The sequence below is a fragment of the Kogia breviceps genome, chromosome 13, assembly GCF_026419965.1.
Source record: "Kogia breviceps isolate mKogBre1 chromosome 13, mKogBre1 haplotype 1, whole genome shotgun sequence".
Lineage (NCBI taxonomy): Eukaryota > Metazoa > Chordata > Mammalia > Artiodactyla > Physeteridae > Kogia > Kogia breviceps.
The window spans coordinates 57,820,291-57,840,795 of NC_081322.1; the positions used below are offsets into that span (position 1 = coordinate 57,820,291).

General features: G+C 38.3%; 1 protein-coding gene across 17 annotated transcripts in view; it reads right to left on the minus strand.

Moving 5' to 3' along the window:
• Nucleotides 1-13,931: 13,931 nt before the first annotated feature.
• Nucleotides 13,932-20,505, minus strand: part of PTPRK (protein tyrosine phosphatase receptor type K) — a 583,718-nt gene continuing 577,144 nt past the window's right edge. For 16 of the 17 annotated variants that reach the window (XM_067010720.1, XM_067010722.1, XM_067010719.1 and 13 more), the window contains 3 exons: nucleotides 19,355-19,518; nucleotides 18,689-18,824; nucleotides 13,932-15,421 (listed from right to left, as the gene is read on the minus strand). In XM_067010720.1, the coding sequence (XP_066866821.1) occupies nucleotides 15,368-15,421; nucleotides 18,689-18,824; nucleotides 19,355-19,518 (354 nt within the window). In that variant the 3' untranslated portion in view covers nucleotides 13,932-15,367. The remainder of the gene's footprint in view (nucleotides 15,422-18,688; nucleotides 18,825-19,354; nucleotides 19,519-20,505) is intronic. The other variant, XM_067010732.1, reaches the window with a different exon arrangement.

A 20,505-nucleotide genomic window follows, 5' to 3' on the forward strand; every position in this document is an offset into this window, starting at 1 on the left:
GGATCCCTCAAAACAACAAACAAAACCAGAGGAAACATTTTAAAGAAAAAGCAGTCCAGTCATGAGCACATGGTCATGGGTTCCATTGGTCCTGTTACATTCTGTGTTACCTGGAAACTACCAGCTTGGTGGGGTGATGGAATGTGCAGATGAGACACCAGCTTGGATAATGGTGCACCATCCTTCATGATATGACACATTCCCCAAAATCAACATCCATTATATTGTGCCGAGTCCCCAATATACAAACACCTGGACACAGAAACCAAGGGGTGCAGGTAACAGTGTCTCTAATGATAATCAATCTCAGGGACCTACTTGGAGTTTTGCTTCCTTTAGCTTTAACTCTAGACTCCATGGCTCTAGATATTCTGGTTTCCAGACAGAGAACCCTTCCACCAGAGGACACAGTAAGATTCCCACCAAACTTTAAGTCAAAAATGACCCCTGGACACTTCAAACTTCTTGTACCCAGAGTTCAGCAGGCAAGCAATGGTGGCACCATCATGACAGGTATAATTGATCCTGATATTCATAGGGAGGCAAGGCTGCTGGTACATAATAGGGACAGGGAAGAATTCATTTGGCATCCAAGTGGTCCACTGGGGCATCTGTTGGTTCTCCTATGTTCTTTATTGACAGTAAATAGTCAAATACAGCAGTTATTGCTTGGGAAATGCACAGGACTAAGGGCTCTCATCCCTCATGGATAAGAGTCTGCATCACTCAACCACATAAGCCATCAAGACCAGCAGAGAGCTAGTCAATGGTGAGGTAAATCTAGAATGAGTAGTAAAGGAGGGAGATGATGTATATCCCTGAACTTAGCTGCAGCAGTGGGGTCTTCAGTTTGTGCTGTTAACTGTTCTCTTGCATGTTTTCCTGGTAACAGAGGCCAACCAGAATCCTGGAAGAGCTGATTTCAGATAGGATAAATTCATTATATGAAGTAAATGGATACAAGAGACACATGGGGTGAACTGTAATAAATGCTGCGGTGTACCTCCCAGGTCCCTTCTCGGAACCTATGTGCCCATTCCCCAGTTGTCAGAAGTGTTGACTATTGACAGCTCTTAGCTGAACGCTTCTCTGAGAATTACCCTTGGTTTGTGGAAGCTTCCTCATCTAAGGTTACATCCCTTCCCACTGGGTAGCCTGGTGCCAGTGATTGGTTGATTGATGCAGGGGTACAAAAACTAACCTCTTTGCCTCAGTTGGGGCAACCTGCAACTGTGAAGGGCCATCCCAGCTCTGCTGCAACTGCATCATGGTTAAACTTTTCCCTCTGCACAATTCTGCTTTCTTCACCCCTCTCATATGCTATTCTCAAGACCACTTCTCCAATAAACTGCTTGCATGCATGTCTCTCAAGACCTGCGTGTCAAATTTCAATTAGCATCCTTTTCTTTCTTTTTTTTTTTTTTGCTGTACGCGGGCCTCTCACTGTTGTGGCCTCTCCCGTTGCGGAGCACAGGCTCCCGACGCACAGACTCAGCGGCCATGGCTCACGGGTCCAGCCGCTACGCGGCATGTGGGATCTTCCCGGACCGGGGCACGAACCCGTGTCCTCTGCATCGGCAGGCGGACTCTCAACCACTGTGCCACCAGGAAAGCCCTAACATCCTTTTCTTGCCTTCTTCATGAGATAAGATTGCCAGTGCTGGATACTGAAGACACAGCCTAGGAGATGTGGCACTTACTCATCTAATAGTAAAAAGTGCCATAACCTATTTCCTTTGAAACCCCCGTAGCGGCTCTTTTTAATATGAAACAATGTAAAGTCTTTACCAAAGCCACCAATTTCCTGCATCTTTAAGCCTCGTCTCATTTCAAGAACCAGAAAAACACTATCATTAACAAAAGCCAGCAGTATTTCTCAACCTAAATTCAGATTGGATATTTCAGTTTGTTTACTACAAAAACCATCTCCAGAAGTGTCGTTATGGTTGCCTGAATAATGTTTCATTGACGACAAAATAAAATCAAAACCCTTGCCATGGTAGGTTCTCCACTTTGTCTTTAAATTAATCTCCACTATACTCTGCTCCGGCTACACTGGCTGATGTACAATTCACTAAGATGTCTTGTGCCATTGTTGGAGTGCCTTCCTCTCTCACCACTCTCCCACCCGCTAGTGAATCCCATCTCTCATGTCTTCTCTTTCATAAAGTTTTCATGACCAACAGAGGTCATGAAAATGTTTCCCATAGTTCATGGGAGAAAGACACTAATCCTTAACACAGCCTAGAAGCTTCTGCATTATATGGCCTTTCTCTCTCTCTCTGTCCAGCTTTCTCTTGCATGTTGCTCTCAAAGTTTCAGTCCTACTGACATTTTTCTCTTTATAGCACCATATTCTTCCTTCTAAAGGTTATTTGCATACCAGCCCTCATTCCTATAACACTTCCTCTGGCCTGAAAGTTCCAGTCCTTTGCCTGGTTAATTCTTATTCTTTCAGATCTAAGATCAGTCTTCACTTCCTCAGGGAAACTTTACCTGATTTCTCAGACTAGGTAAGAATTCCTTTATTGTATGCTGTCACAGAACACATAATTCCAGTTATGGCAGCAGCTGTGTGCTAGTTACTCTCTTTCCCTCAGTGATTCAGTGCTTTTCTTATTGGCTCAGAAAGGTTTGGGTAGAAGATCAGAAATACTTAATGTAGGTACTTCCAGGAAGAAGGAATTAAATATGGGAATGCAAAGCCCATACAAGTCTCTGGAAGGGTGGGAAGAGTGAAGCCTAGGGGAAAATGCCATTCAAATTCAGGATACGATAAAGTACAGGAGTCCCTTGTGATCTCTGCTGGACCTTTGTGGCTAATTCACAAGAGGAAGCCTAGAAGCTGCTAGTGACATCTCCTATCAGCTGTTTGCCAAAGCTCATGAAGTTTCTTAACACCTCATAGGAGAAAGCTACCTTCTGCTTCTTTTCTTCCTTCTAAATCTCCTATGAGAACCTCTCATTAGTGGGATCTAATCTACTAGGAATTTGGGGCACCATAGTTTCCAGGCTTCCAGATCAGAGTCAACAACATTCTTCTATAATGGGCCAGATGGTGAATATTTTAGGCTTTGTCAATGTAGTGTGAAAAGTAAGTACATAGAGACACTGAAATTTGAATCCCAGATAGTGTTTGCATGTTATAAACTCTTATTTTTCTTTTGATTTTTTTTCCCCAGCCATTTACATTTGTAAAAACCATTCTCAGCTTTGAGCAGTACAAAACAGGTGGCAGGCTGAATTTGGGCCACAGACAGTTGTTTGCCAGCCCTTGTCCTAGACCTTGCAAAACTAGAAAGCTGGAAATGGTGCTGACATGTCAACAATCTGGCCACTGACTAATAAGACCACGATGATTGTAGGAACTCAACAAGGTCAGAAGAGTTAGGGAAGAGAAAGTGAAGAGTAGGAATAGATGTCAGTGGAATCTGAGCCATCATTCCTTAAATTTACTTGTGGTTTCTTGACTCGCTCAGGCTCAGTCTTACACATACATACATACCAATCACATTTCATAAGGGAATGAATGCTGTTGCACACATCCAACTTCATGATGTCTTCAGTTGATGGTAGATATTCTTATAGTCCATTCTTAGAGTCACGTGGTGTTCTACACCATATTGGGCTGTTCCTTTTCTATTAGAGCCTAGTAGTAAACACAAAGCAGCTTTGCCACTGGAAAATAGTGCTTGGCAGAAGAGGAAATAGGCTTCCTTCCAAAACCTCAGGGATCTGCTTTGTGATGTTACTATTGCTGGCACATACTTCATCCCTTTCTGCCATAATTTTTTCAAGTACCACTCGGTCTTCTGGGTCATAGGCCTAAGTGGCAGGCCACCTTGTGTAACAGCTTGGACCTGCTGCAGACCCTCTCTTGCTCCACATATCTCTTGCAACAGGAAGCCTTATAAATTACCTTGTAGATGGATCAGAGCATGTATGCCCAAATATAATGCCTTAGATAAGCTAAGTCCTAGGGCTCTTTCCGCTGTGGGCTGTGCAAAGTGAAGCAACTTGTCTCTCATTTAAGAGAGAATGTCTTGATGGTTTTTTTTGTGGGTTTTTATTTTTGTGGTATGCGGGCCTCTCACTGCTGTGGCCTCTCCCGTTGCAGAGCGCAGGCTCCAGATGCGCAGGCCCAGAGGCCATGGCTCAGGGGCCCAGCCGCTCCGCGGCATGTGGGATACTCCCAGACCGGGGCACGAATCCGTGTCCCTTGCATCGGCAGGCGGACTCTCAACCACTGCGCCACCAGGGAAGCCCTTGACGTTTTTATACCATTGTCCTACTAGAAACTTCATAACATCAGAGGTCCGTGAACTTTCACATGGTTGCCTCCCTTCCTCAGCTATGCTTTTTCTTCCTAAGGCATCTGGTTATTAGTTTCTTCCTGATCTCCCAACATGATATCCTGTTCCATGTCTAGGTAATCAAAGTCCCCCCAGACCAGAATATCATCTATTCAAAGCCATGGTCTGTGACAATGATGAAAAGAGTTTATACCAGAATGTAAATCAATGCACTGCTCCCTCATCGAAAAAGTCTTGCTAAGAAAAAATTGTCAGCTGAACAGAACAGTGTACTTAGTGCCATAGTTCACATTCTGGTGCAAGCTCCCTAATTCTTTGGGAAGATGTAAGAAACATGGACCAGAAACCAGTTCACAAATGACACGTGGTGAGGATCACTGCTCTAGTCTAGACTATAATATGACAGAAATCAGACATTGCTTTGATAAAAGACAGCAATGTACTGCTGAACCCCTGGGCAAAGGTGAGATGCTGCAGGTTATACTTGCTGATGGAAACTAAAGGAAAGACATTTGCTAGTTTAGTAGGCTCATATCACACGCCAGAGGCAGATTTGTTTTAATAGAGATATCAGTTATTGTTTGCCTCATATTACCAAGGTCCTATTTCCCCCTGGTGAAGAGTTCATCCACGCACTCATCAAAGGTATAAATGACCTAATTCTGTAATCCAATTTGATGGACTGCGTCTTAGGGCAACTTCTGGAACCAGTTAGTGTATCAGTCAAGATTTGGACAAGAAATAGATGGTGTAGTCAAACAGTAAATTGAAAGATTTTAAAAAAAGACTGTTTACAAGTTTTAGCAAGTTTAGGGGACCAACAAAGATTGGTAAATCACCCAGGAAGTAGCAAGGGATGAAAGTCATTATCAGCTTGAGACCCGAAGGATGAAGCAGTGTTACTAGAATTTGGAGAGCTGAAGTCAGAGGTGAAATGTTGCCCTTCAAATGGTTGGTAGAGGACAGCCACTATAAAAAATGTGGACCAGCAGGGGGAAAGCACCACCACACTTCCTCCTGCCACCTGGTCTCCCATTGGTGCCTGGCCTTGGCCAAACCCAACACTAAGCCAGAGAGCAAGGGAGTACCAGTGATGCTGTCCCAAGAGGTCAGCTTCCCAGGACACACAGCCAGGTAGAGAAGGGCAGAGGATGACTCTTAAAAGATCAGTAGAGAAAAATATGCACTCTTGAAAGGCAAATAGAGAATAACATACATTTCCTCCACGAGAGAAAATTTTGATAAAATAGGTTATATGTCTACAATCAAATACCATATAGAAAAATTTAAAAATTGAACTAGCTTTCTAAAGTAAGTAAATCTCAAGAACATAACAAGTGAAAAACAGGAAGCAACAGCAGGATACCCACACTATAGCATTTATATAATATTTAAAATCCAATAAAACCATATTTTATGGATACATAAATATGTAAAAAAGGATAGTCTAGCAGTAGCCACTGCAGATGCAGTTCTGTATACATCACTGTTATGGGATGACTGTGTCTGAAAATATCTTCATTCCCCCCTTACACTTGCATAGTTTGGCTGGGTGTGTTATCTATTGCTGTGTGTTGTGGCTTGACCTGTGTCCTCCAAAAAGACATGTTGAAGTCCTAACCTCCAGTACCTCAGAATATGAACTTATTTGGAAATAGGGTCATTGCAAATGCAATTAGTTAAGTTAAAATGAGGTCGTACTGTAGTAAGGGGAGCCCTTAATCCAACATGACCGGTTTTATAAGAGAAGAGACCCAGGAGGAATACCATGTGAAAATGTGGGTAGAGATTAGAGCAATGCAGCTGCAAGACAAGGGGTGTTAAGGATTGCTGATAATCCACCAGAAGCTAGAATATGCAAGGAAGGATTCTCCCCTATAGATGTCAGAGAGCATATGGCCTGGCGGACACTTCAATTTCAGACTTCCAACCTCCGGAACTGAGACAATAAGTTTCTGTTGTTTTAAGCCACTTGGTTTGTGGTCATTTGTTACAACAGCCTTAAGAATCTAATACAATCTCAGGGTTCTTACCCAGAGTAAGTAACATGTTTCTCGACTTTGAGTCTCTATTAGGTATAGGTGGGTGATGCCATCTTTCAGTCAAGGGCAGGCTCTTCTTCTCCTGCCCTGATACAGTTCAGGCTCCAATATGCAGACACAGTGTGGTCCAAGATCCCACAGTCAGCCCTATGACTTCAGTTTGGGGCTAGCCCATCTTCCCTGACACCCCCAGGTTACACAGTTTCAGCCCCTACTCACTGCTGTGGCATTCTATATGCTTTTTAGGAAAGCCTCTCCATTTCTGATTGATGAGATTTTCATTTCCAGTTTTCATAGTAGCCTCTGTGCTTATATGTTTATATGTTGCTGTCATTTATGTGTTTGGACTGGAATGCAGGAAGATTTTGCTTATATTCCATCAGTGATATTGAACTGGATGAATTGCCATAGTCTCCTTAGACCCAGATTTATTTTCTGTTTCTCATGGTCCAGAGTCAAATTACTCACTAAACAGCTCATTGAACTCATGAATACTACATATGAAGTGCCAAAGTACTTAGGGGAATGAGCTACCTAGTGCACTCAAAGGAAAATCCTGGAAAGTTCCCAGGAGCAGATGCCTGTGAGTTTCATTTATTTGTCTGCTTTCCTTTTTTTTTTTTTTAGAATCAGAGACACTGTATGATGTTGTGAGGAAAACAGAAGGAAAATGAGGCTTAGAGTCTAGATCTGGCTTAAATTACACCTAATAAACATTTATTGAAATCTGCCATGTGTAATACAATGCGTTAAGCCATGGGTTTTACATTGTGAGGGTGGAGAGAATGGAGGACAAAGATGAATAATATATCCAAACTCTTGGCTCTGGTTTACTAAGCCCACATGCCGTGGACCACTCTTGCTGACCTCACATTGTACTACTCTGCTCAGTGGCCACCAGCCTCACTGGCCACTTTCTCTTCCCTGAACACATCCAGCTTCTTCCTATTTTGGGGTCTTGGATTGAAAGGATTCGTTCCCTTATTATCTGCAGCTAGCCAGGTCACTTGAAACATCGTCCAATTTTGTCACATATGTAGGTTCCTTCACCCACCGCCACAGATAAGATACCAAATGGTTCCATTACCACAAGGATCCTTTATATTGCCCTTTTATAACCACACTCACCTCCCATTCACCCACCACACCCACATTCCTAATTCTTGGTAACAAGTAACATATTCTCCATTCTAAAATTCTGTCATTTCAAAATTTATGTAAGTGGAATAATATAGCATATACCTTATTGGGATTGGCTTTTTAGCATATACCCTACTGGGATTGGCTCTTTTCACTTATTATAATTCCCTGGAGATTCTTTCAAGTTGTTGCCTATATCAGTAGTTTTAAATTTTTTATTGCTGAGTAGTGCTCCATAGTAGGGATGTACCACAGTTTGTTTAACCACTTACCTGGTATAGGCTCTCTGGGCTGTTTCCAGTTTGGGGTTATTACAAATAAAGCTGCTATGAATATTCATGTGTGAACATTAAGTTTTCATTTTTCTTGGATAAATGCCTAGGAGCATAATTTCTGGGTCGTATGTTATTGCTTGTTCAGCTTTATAAGAATCTGTCATGCTCTTCCAGAATGGCTCTGACATTCTATCAGCTATATATGCCTGGTCCAGTTTCTCTGCAACCTCACTAACTTTTGGTGTTTGATGTTGTCACTAAGGTTTGTCTTAGTCATTCTGATGCATGTGCAGTGACGCTCATTATGATACCCATTTTCCTAATGGCTACCAATGTTGAACATCTTTCCAATAAGCTTGTTATCTGTATATCCTCTTCAGTGAGATGTCTGTTCATGTCTTTGGCACATTTTTAATTGTGGTTTTTTTTTTTACCGTTGAGTTTTGAGAGGTCTTTATATATTCTAGATGCTGGTCCTTTTACTGGATACATAATTTGTAAATATTTTCTTCTAATCGTGGTCTTCATCCTTTTCACATGGGTTTTCACAGAGCAAAATATTGAATTGTGATGAGGCCCAAATTATCAATTTTTAGTTATAGGAATCATGTTTTGGGGGCTAAATCTAAGAACTCTGCTTAGTCATAAATCCAGAACATCTTCTATTTTTTTTTCTAAAACCAATATTGCCCTCTTCCGATTAATATAGCAATATAGATGCGTCAATATTGGATGGAATGATTCCCTCCCCCACACATTTTTATTCTTTGTCAAGATTATTTAGCTATTTTAGCTATGCCTTTCCATATGCATTTTAGAATAAGCTTGTTTATATCTAAAAACTCTTTTTCTTAGAAAATTTTTATAGAAACTACATTAAACCTATAGACGAATTGAAAAAACCTGGCATTTTTACTATGTTGAATCTTCCAATCCCTGAACAAATGTATCTGTCCATTTGTCTAGGTATACTTTGCTTCCTTTTATCAGAATTTTGTAATTTTCAGCATGTAAATCCTGTACATGTTTTGATAAGTGTATATCTATGTATTTCATTTTCTTAGGAGCAATTATAATGGTATTGTGTTATTTAGTTTCATAACTTTTATTTTTAATGTATAGGAATGCAATTGACATTCTTGTGTTGATCTTGCATCCTGTGAATTTACTTAACTCACTTATTTGTTCTAGGATTTTTGTAGGTTCTTTGGGATTTTCAACATAATCATGCCATCTGTAAACAGGATAAGTTTTATTTTATATTTCAAATTTGTATGGCTTTTTTTCTTTCGCCTTCTTGCAAGCTAGAAATTTCAGTACTGTGTTGAATAAAATAGTATATTTGCCTTGTTCTCAAGATTAGGGAGAAAGCACTCAGTCTTACACTGTTTTTTATGAAGTTAGCTGTAAATAATTTTTAGATGTTATCAAGTTGAGGAAGTTCCCTTCTAGAGAGTTTTTATCATGCATGAGTGTTGGATTTTATCAAATGGCTTTTCAAACTAATATAATCACATGCTTTGTTTTTCCTTTAGTTTGTTGATATATGATGCATAACATTGATTGATTTTCACATGTTGAACCAGCCTTGCATACATGGAAATCATTCCACTGGGTTATGTGTATCATTTCTTTTTACTTTATTGGATTCAGTTTGCTACTATTTTGTTGAAAATTTTTATGTAAAATTCATGAGATATATTTGTTTATAATTTTACTTTTTTTGTACTGTCTCTGTTGAGTATGGTATGTTAGCACTTAAATCTGACTTATTATTATTATTATTGTTTATTTTCTCTGGTTCTTATTCCAGTTTTGCTTTCCTTAATTTCCTGTGTGTTGTGTAAACATGTTTTAAGATTTTATCTTCATTCATATATAGTGTTTTGGAGTGTATCTCTTGGTGTAGTTTTCTCAGTGGTTTCTCTGGGCATTACAGTATAAATATATGACATTATAATCTAGTGGTATCATTATTTTACCACTTACAGTAAAGTCTGGAAACCTTACTTCTATTTAGATCCCTTTTTCTTTCCTACTTTAAAATATTACTTTCTTGAATGTCAGATGGTATTGTAATCTTTGTTTCAATCATCAAATATAATTTATAAAACACATACATGGGGAAAGGGATATTCTATTGTATATACCCATAATTCTGCTCTTTACACTGTTCTTCCCTTCTGATGCTTGAAATTTCCTTTTTTTAAAAAATTATTTCTTTTTTGTTTGAAGAATTTCCTTTAGCCATTCACTAAGGAAGGTCTAATGACAAAGGTAACGAAGACCAACGGTGGGCAAAACTTAAAATATTTATTATCTGACCCTTTACTGATAGACATATGACTCCTCTAGGTTTTATTTCTTAAACTTAACAATAAGGGCATTGGATTTGATCACCTCTAATATCCCTGTAACATCCATGATTTCATGTGGATTTCTTATGTGAAGGTATTTTTTTCCTCAATGAGCACATTTGAGCACTCAGGCAATACACAACTTAACACTGGAAAGCAAGTAATTAACAAATACTTACTCACTGTCATTCCAAAAATATAACATGAAGGTGAAGAGAAATCCAGTCTGCTGACTGTGCGCCAGGTAATTAGATTTATGGAACTGGAGTTCAGGTTCCCACTGTGGGCTGGCAAGAGCCCAGAATGTTTTGCACCTGCCATGTAAGTCAGCATGTACCATCACAATCTGGAGTGTGGCGCTTCCACAGATGCTTTACTGCACTTGTGCTAAAACAGTTCAGGCTATCCCATGGCTCACAGAACAAGGAAGGGCTCCCCTTTTGAGCTCTCAGTACTATTATTTCCAGAAGAATTATTTCCTAGTCATCATTTTGGGGGTGCTTACTAGGTGAAATGTGTGAATTACTTTCTGAAATATGCTCTTCTGAATTTAGTCCAGGTAGGAGGGAGCGGGGACATCGACCTCGTTTTTCTTCATCTTAAGAGTTAAGATTCAAGTACATACATTTTTAAAACAGAAAAATATGTGAGAAAATAAGGTAAATAGGAAATCAAGAACAAGTATGAAAAACAGTTATGATAGCTATTTAAAGACAACTAAAACTCATGTTTCTCTAAAACACATTTTTAGAAAGTCAGAACAGTAAAACAACAATTATTCTATAATGGAGGTCACAAACTTAGACAACCAGATGCAGCCTTCTGACAGGTTTTGTTTTTCACAGAGTTGGGCCAGGGGTATATTTTTGTTTTTGAATTTAACTGGTTGCTAATAAAAATTTTAAGAGTTCACATAAAAGTTTAGTTTTCACATCCTCTTGAGAGATGAGACACTCTTGGGCCGTATTCTCATGCGGCAAACCCTGCTGGGAGATGAGGAGCGTTCTCTTTGGGCATCACTTGTGCTTTCGGGTCCAAGTGGGAGTCGGCCTCCCCACATCGTTGCCTCTGGTCCCCATGTCAGACAACAGTTGTCATTTATCATCAGTTTCATGCTATTGTGTTTCTTGTAGTAGAGCTGAAGATGGCAGAATATCTACTATCCATATTTCAGTCAAAAGTAGGAAAAAGCCAAATGGACCAAAAGGAATATGTGTTTTAGTAAAAATGGGAAGCAGATATATTTTTGTTGAGATGAAAAATACTCCTACTAGAAATCCATACACTGAAGATGTCTGTTGTAATAATACAACCTGAATGACCATTCTGAAATATACCTGGCCTACTTCTCTCACTCACAATACCCGCTGGCTCCGCAGGCATCTCCTCTTTCTCAACAAATAACAAGTGGATGCCATGACGATCTTGTTTTCTCTACTTTTCCAGTTTGATTTTCTCTCTTAGATCGTGCAGCATAGTAGGAACACATGGTCTTTGTCCGTCTGTACATTCAAACATCTATTGAAGGAAATAACTCATTGGTGATTCAATTTAGATATTTTTATTCTTCATATTCTATATCTACATAGATTGCATCTAAGTACTGAGGGTTTGTATTTTTGTCCTAAATGCTGTATTTCCTCTATCTGAATTAAGACTGATAAAACTGATAAGACTAATAAGACCAAGTTGAAATGAACACAACTACCTCAGAATAAATCAGCACACACTTTTCTGGGTTAGATTTCAGGTATCCATAGCTCCTTTTTTACAACTGGCAAGTGCATCATGAGAGATAGTATCTGTCATAAAATCTCCCTACCATTCCTGCCCCGAGCTGATCTGAACATTAAAGAAAGAGCTTTCAGATATTCAACAGGGATTTTATGTTCTCTTCAACAGTTTAGAAACCCCTTCCATTGGTTTCTTTCGGGATTTGATAACAACAGTGTCTCTCTGGTGTTTGTTATCTTCCAGGTTAGCATTTCAGTTCACTTTGGAGGAAGGTGGGAAGTTTGGAAGTGTTATATATCTACCACATTTCCATTGATTTTTGGACAATTTATATTCCAGAAGCCGCTGATTGCTTACTTAAAGCAGATCCCAAGACAGAGCTTTTCTTTTTAGTTTCAGAGAGATAATTTTCTAATACTCTGCAGACCGCTTGAATAGACCAGAGTTGTGAACAAATTCTGATAATATCTCTCCCACTCCAAGCCTCCCTAATGAAATAATATGCCGGGAACTTTTTTCACGGACACCATTTTCTGGCAACAGAGCAGATTTGAGAGGGAGCAAGCTGTTGATGTCTGATCTCCGGGCTTATTACATGAGTACCTGGAACCCAACAGATTGCGAGGTGAATATTGAATGAGCACATCAGTAGAGAGGAATCAGCAATATCTTCCTTTTTGTTTATCTCTCAATGTCAGAGATCATTTGGCTGCAACACATTCATGCAAAACTCTTCCCTTTCTTCGAAGACTAAATATTAGAAAAAGGCTAGGCAGCACAGACAAGAAGGTTAACACTTATTTTCAAGATTGGTTAAAACTCAAACCCCCAGTTGCTGTGTGTCTCTGCCCACCCACTTCCAACATTTCCCTAGTGATAATATAGAGGAAGGGGATCTATAAAATTCCATGTCATGACAGCCATTTAAGGAATAACTGACATAGAGAAAGGCCTTTAACTGTGAAAAGCAGAGCACATTTTAAGAGTTCTACCAAGACATCTCCTGCCTGAAGGGACACAGCTGAGTGGCGGTATAAAGTATGAATTTTTGAATACGAGTATTAAGAAAAACAGATTTTGCATCCCACCCTTCTCCCCCAGTACAGCTGTCTCCAGATGCACTGGCCTCTGTGGTGGTGCCTGAACAAAGCAAGCATGATATTTTTATTTTCTGTTAGAGAGAAAGAGGACTCTTTTTGTTCTTTGCTTGAATTTTGGAGGCCACACGGACCTCTGAGTTTTGTGGTCAGCGGTATTCATGGTGATTTTGGTTACGTGTGGGTTTAATCCTGTGAATAGAAATGAAATCAGGGTCATACTGCAAAGCAGAATCCTTCAATTAACATCATGAACATTACTGGGTAATGCAATCTTTTTTTTTTTTTTTTTTAAATGTTCTAATAATGTACACAGCAAGTGGAAGTTTGAAGATACCCATAAAGATAATACTTTATGAGAAAATCAATTAATGAGGAACAACAAGAATGAAGTGCCAAATTTCCCTTGCCATGCCATCAGGGAAGTAGTGTGTTTACTGGAAGAGAGTGAGCTGCTAAATCAGACTCAGATTTAAATCTGTTGACAAATCATTTACCTTCTCAGCTTCAATTTTATCATTGGTAAAATAGGGGTGACAATTACTATCTGTCAAGTTTGTTATAAGGAAGAAATAAGGAAATGTATATAAAGGGATAGTAACATATAAATATAGTAACTCAAAAAAAAAAATCAATCTCAATCCCCTGGACTTTTCTTCTTTCCACTCATTTGGAGTTTTTGAAATTCAATTTAAAGAACAAAAGTGAAAGAAATTACTGCTTGGACATCAGTTTTTTGTTTTTTGTTTTGGCTGTGCCACACAGCATGTAGGCTCTTAGTTCCCCCACCAGGGATTGAACCCGCACCCCCTGCAGGGGAAGCGTGGAGTCTTAACCACTGGATGGCCAGGGAAGTCCCAAGTTTTACTTTTAATAGATTTTATGTGGTCTACTTGTATCAATGAGAATAAGGTATTTATTTGGGAGTGAAGGTATGAAAATTAAGGGGAGAAAATGATGTGCAAACAATAACTGTTGTAATTATAAAAATTTTATTTCACTCTTACTTTAATTAAATCTTCATAAGCACCATGTCATGAACTGGCAATCTAGAAAGAGGATACCGGAATGCTTTAGTCAAGAACAAACTGCAAGCTGATGATATGAAGTTACAGCTACACGGAGCATGTGTACAAGACCACATTTAGAAAGGTTTACTTGAGAATCCCACGATGACGCACAAAACAGGATTCTGGCATCGATTTGTTCACACTTCCTATGCTCAGAACCCAAAGCTTGTGCATGTACACATCAAAAGAAACACTGGATCACCTTGACAGTTTACAGTTTGCTAACACTTGACCCTGAAAGCATAAATGTTACCATCTTGATTTCTTGACCAGTGCGTGGTCATAGGCTGAAAAGACCAATTCCTTTAAAATTTAAATTATGCTTAAAGGTTATGTTCAACATGACGCAAGTCATCAGCAAGGCCTTTGAACGTGTGCAATTCTCATACATGATCACCAAACCATTACTGACCTAAGGAAATCGTGGAAAATTATATATTTTCAGCAAAATGTTTAAATTTGGTCCTACATTAAAAGACCCAATTGCCAAGGTGTTTTACATAAATTTAATTCACAAGCATGTACACAAGAGATTCACTATAAAGAACATTGCTTCCTGGTTTATGAATAAAAAGTTTATCCTCTACTTACACTAAACATACAAAAAATAATCTACAAAAATTGTTTACAGTTGATTTTAGTGAAAGAAAAAGCTTTCTTCAGAAAAAAAAAAATGATTGTGTGGTGGTAGTAGTTTAGCCATCAAAAAAGGAATGTAAGTAACCAATAAATATAATGTGCTTTCTCCATATAGACATATTTACACTTGAGTCTTTGGCTTATGTTGTTTTCTAAAAAGAACTTTAAATGATCCAGCCATCATTGCACATTAAAGGAAAATAAGCCAGTTATATATATTTATATATTTATATAGAGATCTGCTACACTTGAAACATATTAAAAAATGAACTTTCCTATGAATTTGCACAGCTTTTCTTTCTTCTTCCTTGAAAAATTTAACATCTTTTATCTGAAAAAGGGAGAAAAATGCCACATAGAAAGTATTAATTCATGCAACACGTGGTGGCTGCTCTACCAAAGCCAGGAGAGAAAAGGCTGCATGTTCACTGGACAAACACTGAGAAGTTCTCATTTGAATCTGCTTCCTATTAAATAAAATTTATGTGGCACGAAATGTTGATGCTTTCAAACAGTAATAGAAACTGAGTCCTTTTTATTAAGATACACAACTTCATAAGAAAAATACTTTTACCTCTCAAATGTAAAAGCCTCCCACCCCCCACATTAAAATCTTTCTGCACAGGTGTGACACGTACAACAGCTGCTGGCTCAACAGATGAATGGGCTCTGCTTGGATGCACTTTGAAGTCTCCCCCAACTAAGATGACTCCAGGTACTCCAAAGCTACGTCGTAGCAGAAACGGTACTGCTCCTGAAAGATGTTAAAACAAATGGGTGGAGCAAAGTTAAGAAAAAGGAGAAGAATGGAGAATAATAGCTATCAAATGAATACCTGCATTCAATTTAGATTTTTCAAGAGTTACGGATTTTTTTTCTATATGCAAGTTTAACATCTAGGCATGCATATTTTACATTTGAGTCTAATGATTGCTGTTTAAGAAAAAGGAACTTGATGTAAAAAGATATGTTGTCTTTGCCTCATATTTTATATCAAATTAAAAAAATCTTCAGTATTATCTGATTATAATAGTAATACCTGATCAGTACAGAAAAATTTCCAAATATAGAAAAAGATAATCAGAAACAGTTTCTATAAATCTGTTATCAGAAACAACTGTTTTAAAATACTACCTTAGTGTTAATTCAGTCCATTTTTATGCATGGTTGAAATAATAATTATTTTAGAATAAATATTAATTGCTTATCTATGTTTGGGGATATAACTTTATATTTTATTTTCTGTTGTTTAGCATTGTTATGTATCCTTTTCTTATGTTATTTAACACCTCTTTTAATACTTCATAAAAGTCTAATATGTGGATTGACTGTAATATTGCATTTATTTTTTTCTTTACTATAAATAATCCTAGAGTGAACATGCGAATATTTTTCTCCTCACTTCAGATATTTTCCTTGGTGGTATTTAAAAAGCCAGTCATTTCAGACTGCCACTCAACAATTCAACATTCTTAATTTCTTCTTCCAGTTTTATTGAGATATAATTGACATACAGCACTGTATGTTTAAGGTGTATGGCATAACGATTTGACTTACATATGAAAACATCCAAATTCTTAATTTTTGACACAGTTTTCGGTCTATCAGAGAATTTTAAGTAAATTTTTCAAAAATGGTTAGTGGTTCTTAAATTTTTTTGAGCTTACTTTTACCAGAAAAATTTATTTCTTCTGCCTTTATTTACTTAAGACAACTTGGTTGACAAAAATTTTTGAGTTAAAACTGCGTTTCGTCTCAGTCCATCTGTGTGTCGCTCCAGTATGAAGAATTTAGAAAAATTCAGACTGCATTACAAATTATTACTTGCAATATGTATTAAAATCTTCCCAATTCAGTCCAAGTGGGTAAAATTCAGGCTGAATTAGAGAACAATCTAAAACACATATTATTTCAGAAGAGAACTTCCAGGCGTCTCCAGCAATAAATGAGGGAAATAAAAACTTTCCCCAAGAGGTCTTTATCAATCCTACCTTAATTATTAAGTAGGTGTGATTTAAATTAGCCTACCACTGTGGCAAATGCATGTCAAGAACCAAAAAGTGCTTGGGAACTGTTACATCTCTTTAATCAGTCTCTAGCAATTTGGTTTACTCTCTAAATTTTCTTACCAAACTCATCAGTTCGATTCAACAGCACACTGAACTAATCATTAACCTTGATTAAACACAAATTGGGTGTTTAGTCAGGATTCATGGGACATGAATGTAAAGGTAAATAGTAACTTTTAAGAAGGTTCTAGAACAGAACAGAGTTTAATCATAGACTTGTTTTTTTTAAGGAACAGTGAGAAATCAGAGTTAAATTTGGAAATATGATGTGAATGCTGCGGCCAGAAGTGATCTTATTGACGATTTTGGAAGACTTGATCTGAGAGATAGAGGCAGAGTTTACATTAAAAACTCTTCAGACAGCAGAGAGCTTAAAGACCTAACCATTACTCGCCCATTTTGTAAAAAGACCTCAGAGTTCTACCTCAAAAATCCCTCAAATCTATCCCTCCCCTTCCTCCAGGTCGATTGCCAACACCCCAGTCAAAGCCAATATCATCTTATCGGGACAACAGCAATACCTAAGGTATGAGCTGGAGTAGAAGGGCTTTGAGGACTTGTAGAAGGGGAAGAAGTCTGTGACCGTTCTTCAAAGTGAAACAGTATAAATGTAACTCTTCAGATTTTGTCTCAGGAAGCAATGCACCTCTTGTGTGAACGATCCATGAGCAGGAAGTGGTGAAAATACTTTAAAGGTTTATTGAATTGCTCACTTTTGTTATCTGATCATCTTGATAAATGTAGGGCAAGCAACAATGATGTCTTGGTTTTTCTGGTTTACTTTTCTGTGAGCATAAACTTACACAGCTGCCCGACCTTATCCTACCATGCACATGTGTGTAACCCACAGCCATCACTTTAGAAGTCGAATGTGCTAGAGAAGTTTAACTTTCTTCCTCTTCATACAGCTTCAACCAGATGAGCCCCTACATACACCTACCTCCCTGCTCTTAATTTGTAATCTGTGTTGTGATTTTGTGAGCCCTGGCTAATTCAAATAATATCACATGGACTACGTTTTAAAATTGGTAAAGCTGAAAACTGTCAATGGCGACAGTTTAAAAAATTATAATTTGACCAGCAATGAAGAATTATAGATAATGACTAAAATAAATTTCATTTGCCCTTTAAAAACACTGGGTGTCTAAAGTGCTAGATGCAGGGCTTCCCTGGTGGTGCAGTGGTTGAGAATCTGCCTGCCAATGCAGGGGTCACGGGTTTGATCCCTGGCCCGGGAAGATCCCATATGCCGTAGAGCAACTAAGCCCGTGCACCACAACGACTGAGCCTGTGCTCTAGAGCCTGCGAGCCACAACTACCGAGCCCGCATGCTGCGGCTACTGAAGCCTGCGCGCCTAGAGTCTGTGCTCCGCAACAAGAGAAGCCACTGCAATGAGAAGCCCACGCATTGTGATGAAGAATAGCTCCCACTTGCTGCAACTAGAAAAAGCCCGTGCACAGCAACGAAGACCCAACACAGCCAAAAATAAATTAAAAAAACAAAGAAACAAACAAAAAAAAACTGATATAAAAAGTGCTAGATGCAACCTATGAGTATATCCCTCAAAATGTTTTACCAGTTAACTCAATATTGTTTAAGAAATAAAAATAAACCAGAATAAAACCTAGATAGCAGGATTTTCTTATTATAGAACCATTTACCAAATTTTACTGCTCAAATATTTATTGCTCAAAAGAAACAAGCAAAAATCCTATACATTTCCCAAGTTAAATGAAAGTAGTTTTCTTCATCATTAGCAGTTTAGGCAATATGTGATTACGTTTATGTGGGTAAAGAGGGATACTTGTCAATTCATCAATTAGGCAGGAAAGTCCCCACACAGACACATTTATACATATGATTCACTATGTGTGTATCAAGTCAAATCAACAAGTAGGTATATGATTGACTAATCTCTACCCTCCCTTCTGCGTACAAGACTGTGACTCACCGGGGCTTCCACCATGTTTGGCTTGCTGTTCCTTAGCGTCTTGACTGCATGGAACACATCGACAACATTTTGCCGTTTCACCATTTCAACAACGATGCCTATAGCACAGAACATGCCACTTCGCCCACCACCATTTCTAAAAGCAAAGAAAGCAAAGGCATTTTAGATTGAAGCTTTTGGTGACCATAGGCCACACAATCTTATGTTTGGGAAAAGAAAACATTATCTTTAAATTTTTTCCCTTTGTGTTTTAATTTTGCTTCACATGTGTGCATGTATGTGTAGAGAGCAGAAAGGAAAGATACTTGAGGATGACATTAACTCAGTAGCTTATACTTAGGGACATGTTATAGGCATAGATGGCTGCAACCTAGATACTTTGAGATTTTGATAGATTTGTACACAGTGTAAATCAGAAAAGTTACTCAGAGTAGTGTTCAAAAGAGTTTAAACTATATAATAACTGTATAATAGTCAATTTTAAAAATACAAAAGTTGAAGTTAGTAGTGAATTATAGAATCAAGAAACAGGAAGATTGTTTCAAAAGAATATCTAGTCAAGGTCTGTAAGATGGTTGGTTACTCTTTAACACAGAAAACGTGAAGGCTAATGAGGAAATGACCACCAAGGCCCCCCAAATGGCCAAGCCAAGCCGCCACACTCACAGGCAGTGGATGATCGTTCGGCCCTCCCCATCCTCGCATTCCTCCTGCCATTTTTCCACCTGCAGTATCAGCTTCAAAAATGACCGTTTGGAGCCAGGCACTTCTCGATGAGAAGCCCACCCTAGATACTGAAACTGCTGCACCATCAGATAACCTTCCTGTGGCTGCAGAGGGAAAAGTGTTTTTATGTAAATAAGTTGGGGCTAGAATTTTTACTAAAAAGTAAAAGGTTCATATCAATTTACACCACGACATAAATGACACTTACAATGGATTGAATCTAGCTGATGCAAGTCCAAAATATGTACATACCAGTGCAGAAACATTCTAAGTTACATGAGAATTATCTGTTATACAAACTTCTCCCTCATGCTCCATAGCCAATAATCAATTCCTATGTTTATACTTCTTAAATAACTTTCAAATTCACCTCCTCTGTATTGCCACTGACATCATTGCACTCTCAATCACAGATCATAATAATCACTTCTTAGTTGATCTCCCTGAACAAACTTTGATCTCCTTTCAAACCATTCTTACCTAAGGCATCATGATTATTTTTAAATGCAAATATGATCTTGTCACTTCCTGATTTAATGGCTTCCGAATGATCTTAGCATAAAACCCAAATTGCTTAAAAATACCGATATGATAAGGCTCCACCTCTTTCTCTAACTTCCCTTTATTCGAACAACCTATTCAAGTTCTAGACACATTGGCCTTCTCTTAATCTATTTATCAAGTCATTTCTTGCCTTGGGAACTTTGCACATACTCTCCCCTTCGCCTTGAACATCTCCTTCTTGCTTGCTTTTCTCAGTCCCAAACAGAGTGATCAACTTGTCTTGGGCTTGCCTTGGACTTTTCTGGTCTTTACACTGAAATTCATGTGTTCTAGGAAACCTCCCTGTCCTGTGTAAACCAAGGTAGCTGGATATCCCATGCCCAAAGAGCGCCTACAAATTTTTCTAATTTTGACTTAAATATCACTACCTCAAAGAAGTCTTCTTTGATCACCCAGCTATGTCAGATCACCCAAATCCTCTGTATTTTGTACTTTTTCTCTGTAAAATTTCATTGATTTGTAAATTATATAAGTTGTTTAATGTTTGTCTTCCCTGATAAAATACAAATTCTTTAAGGACAAGAAAA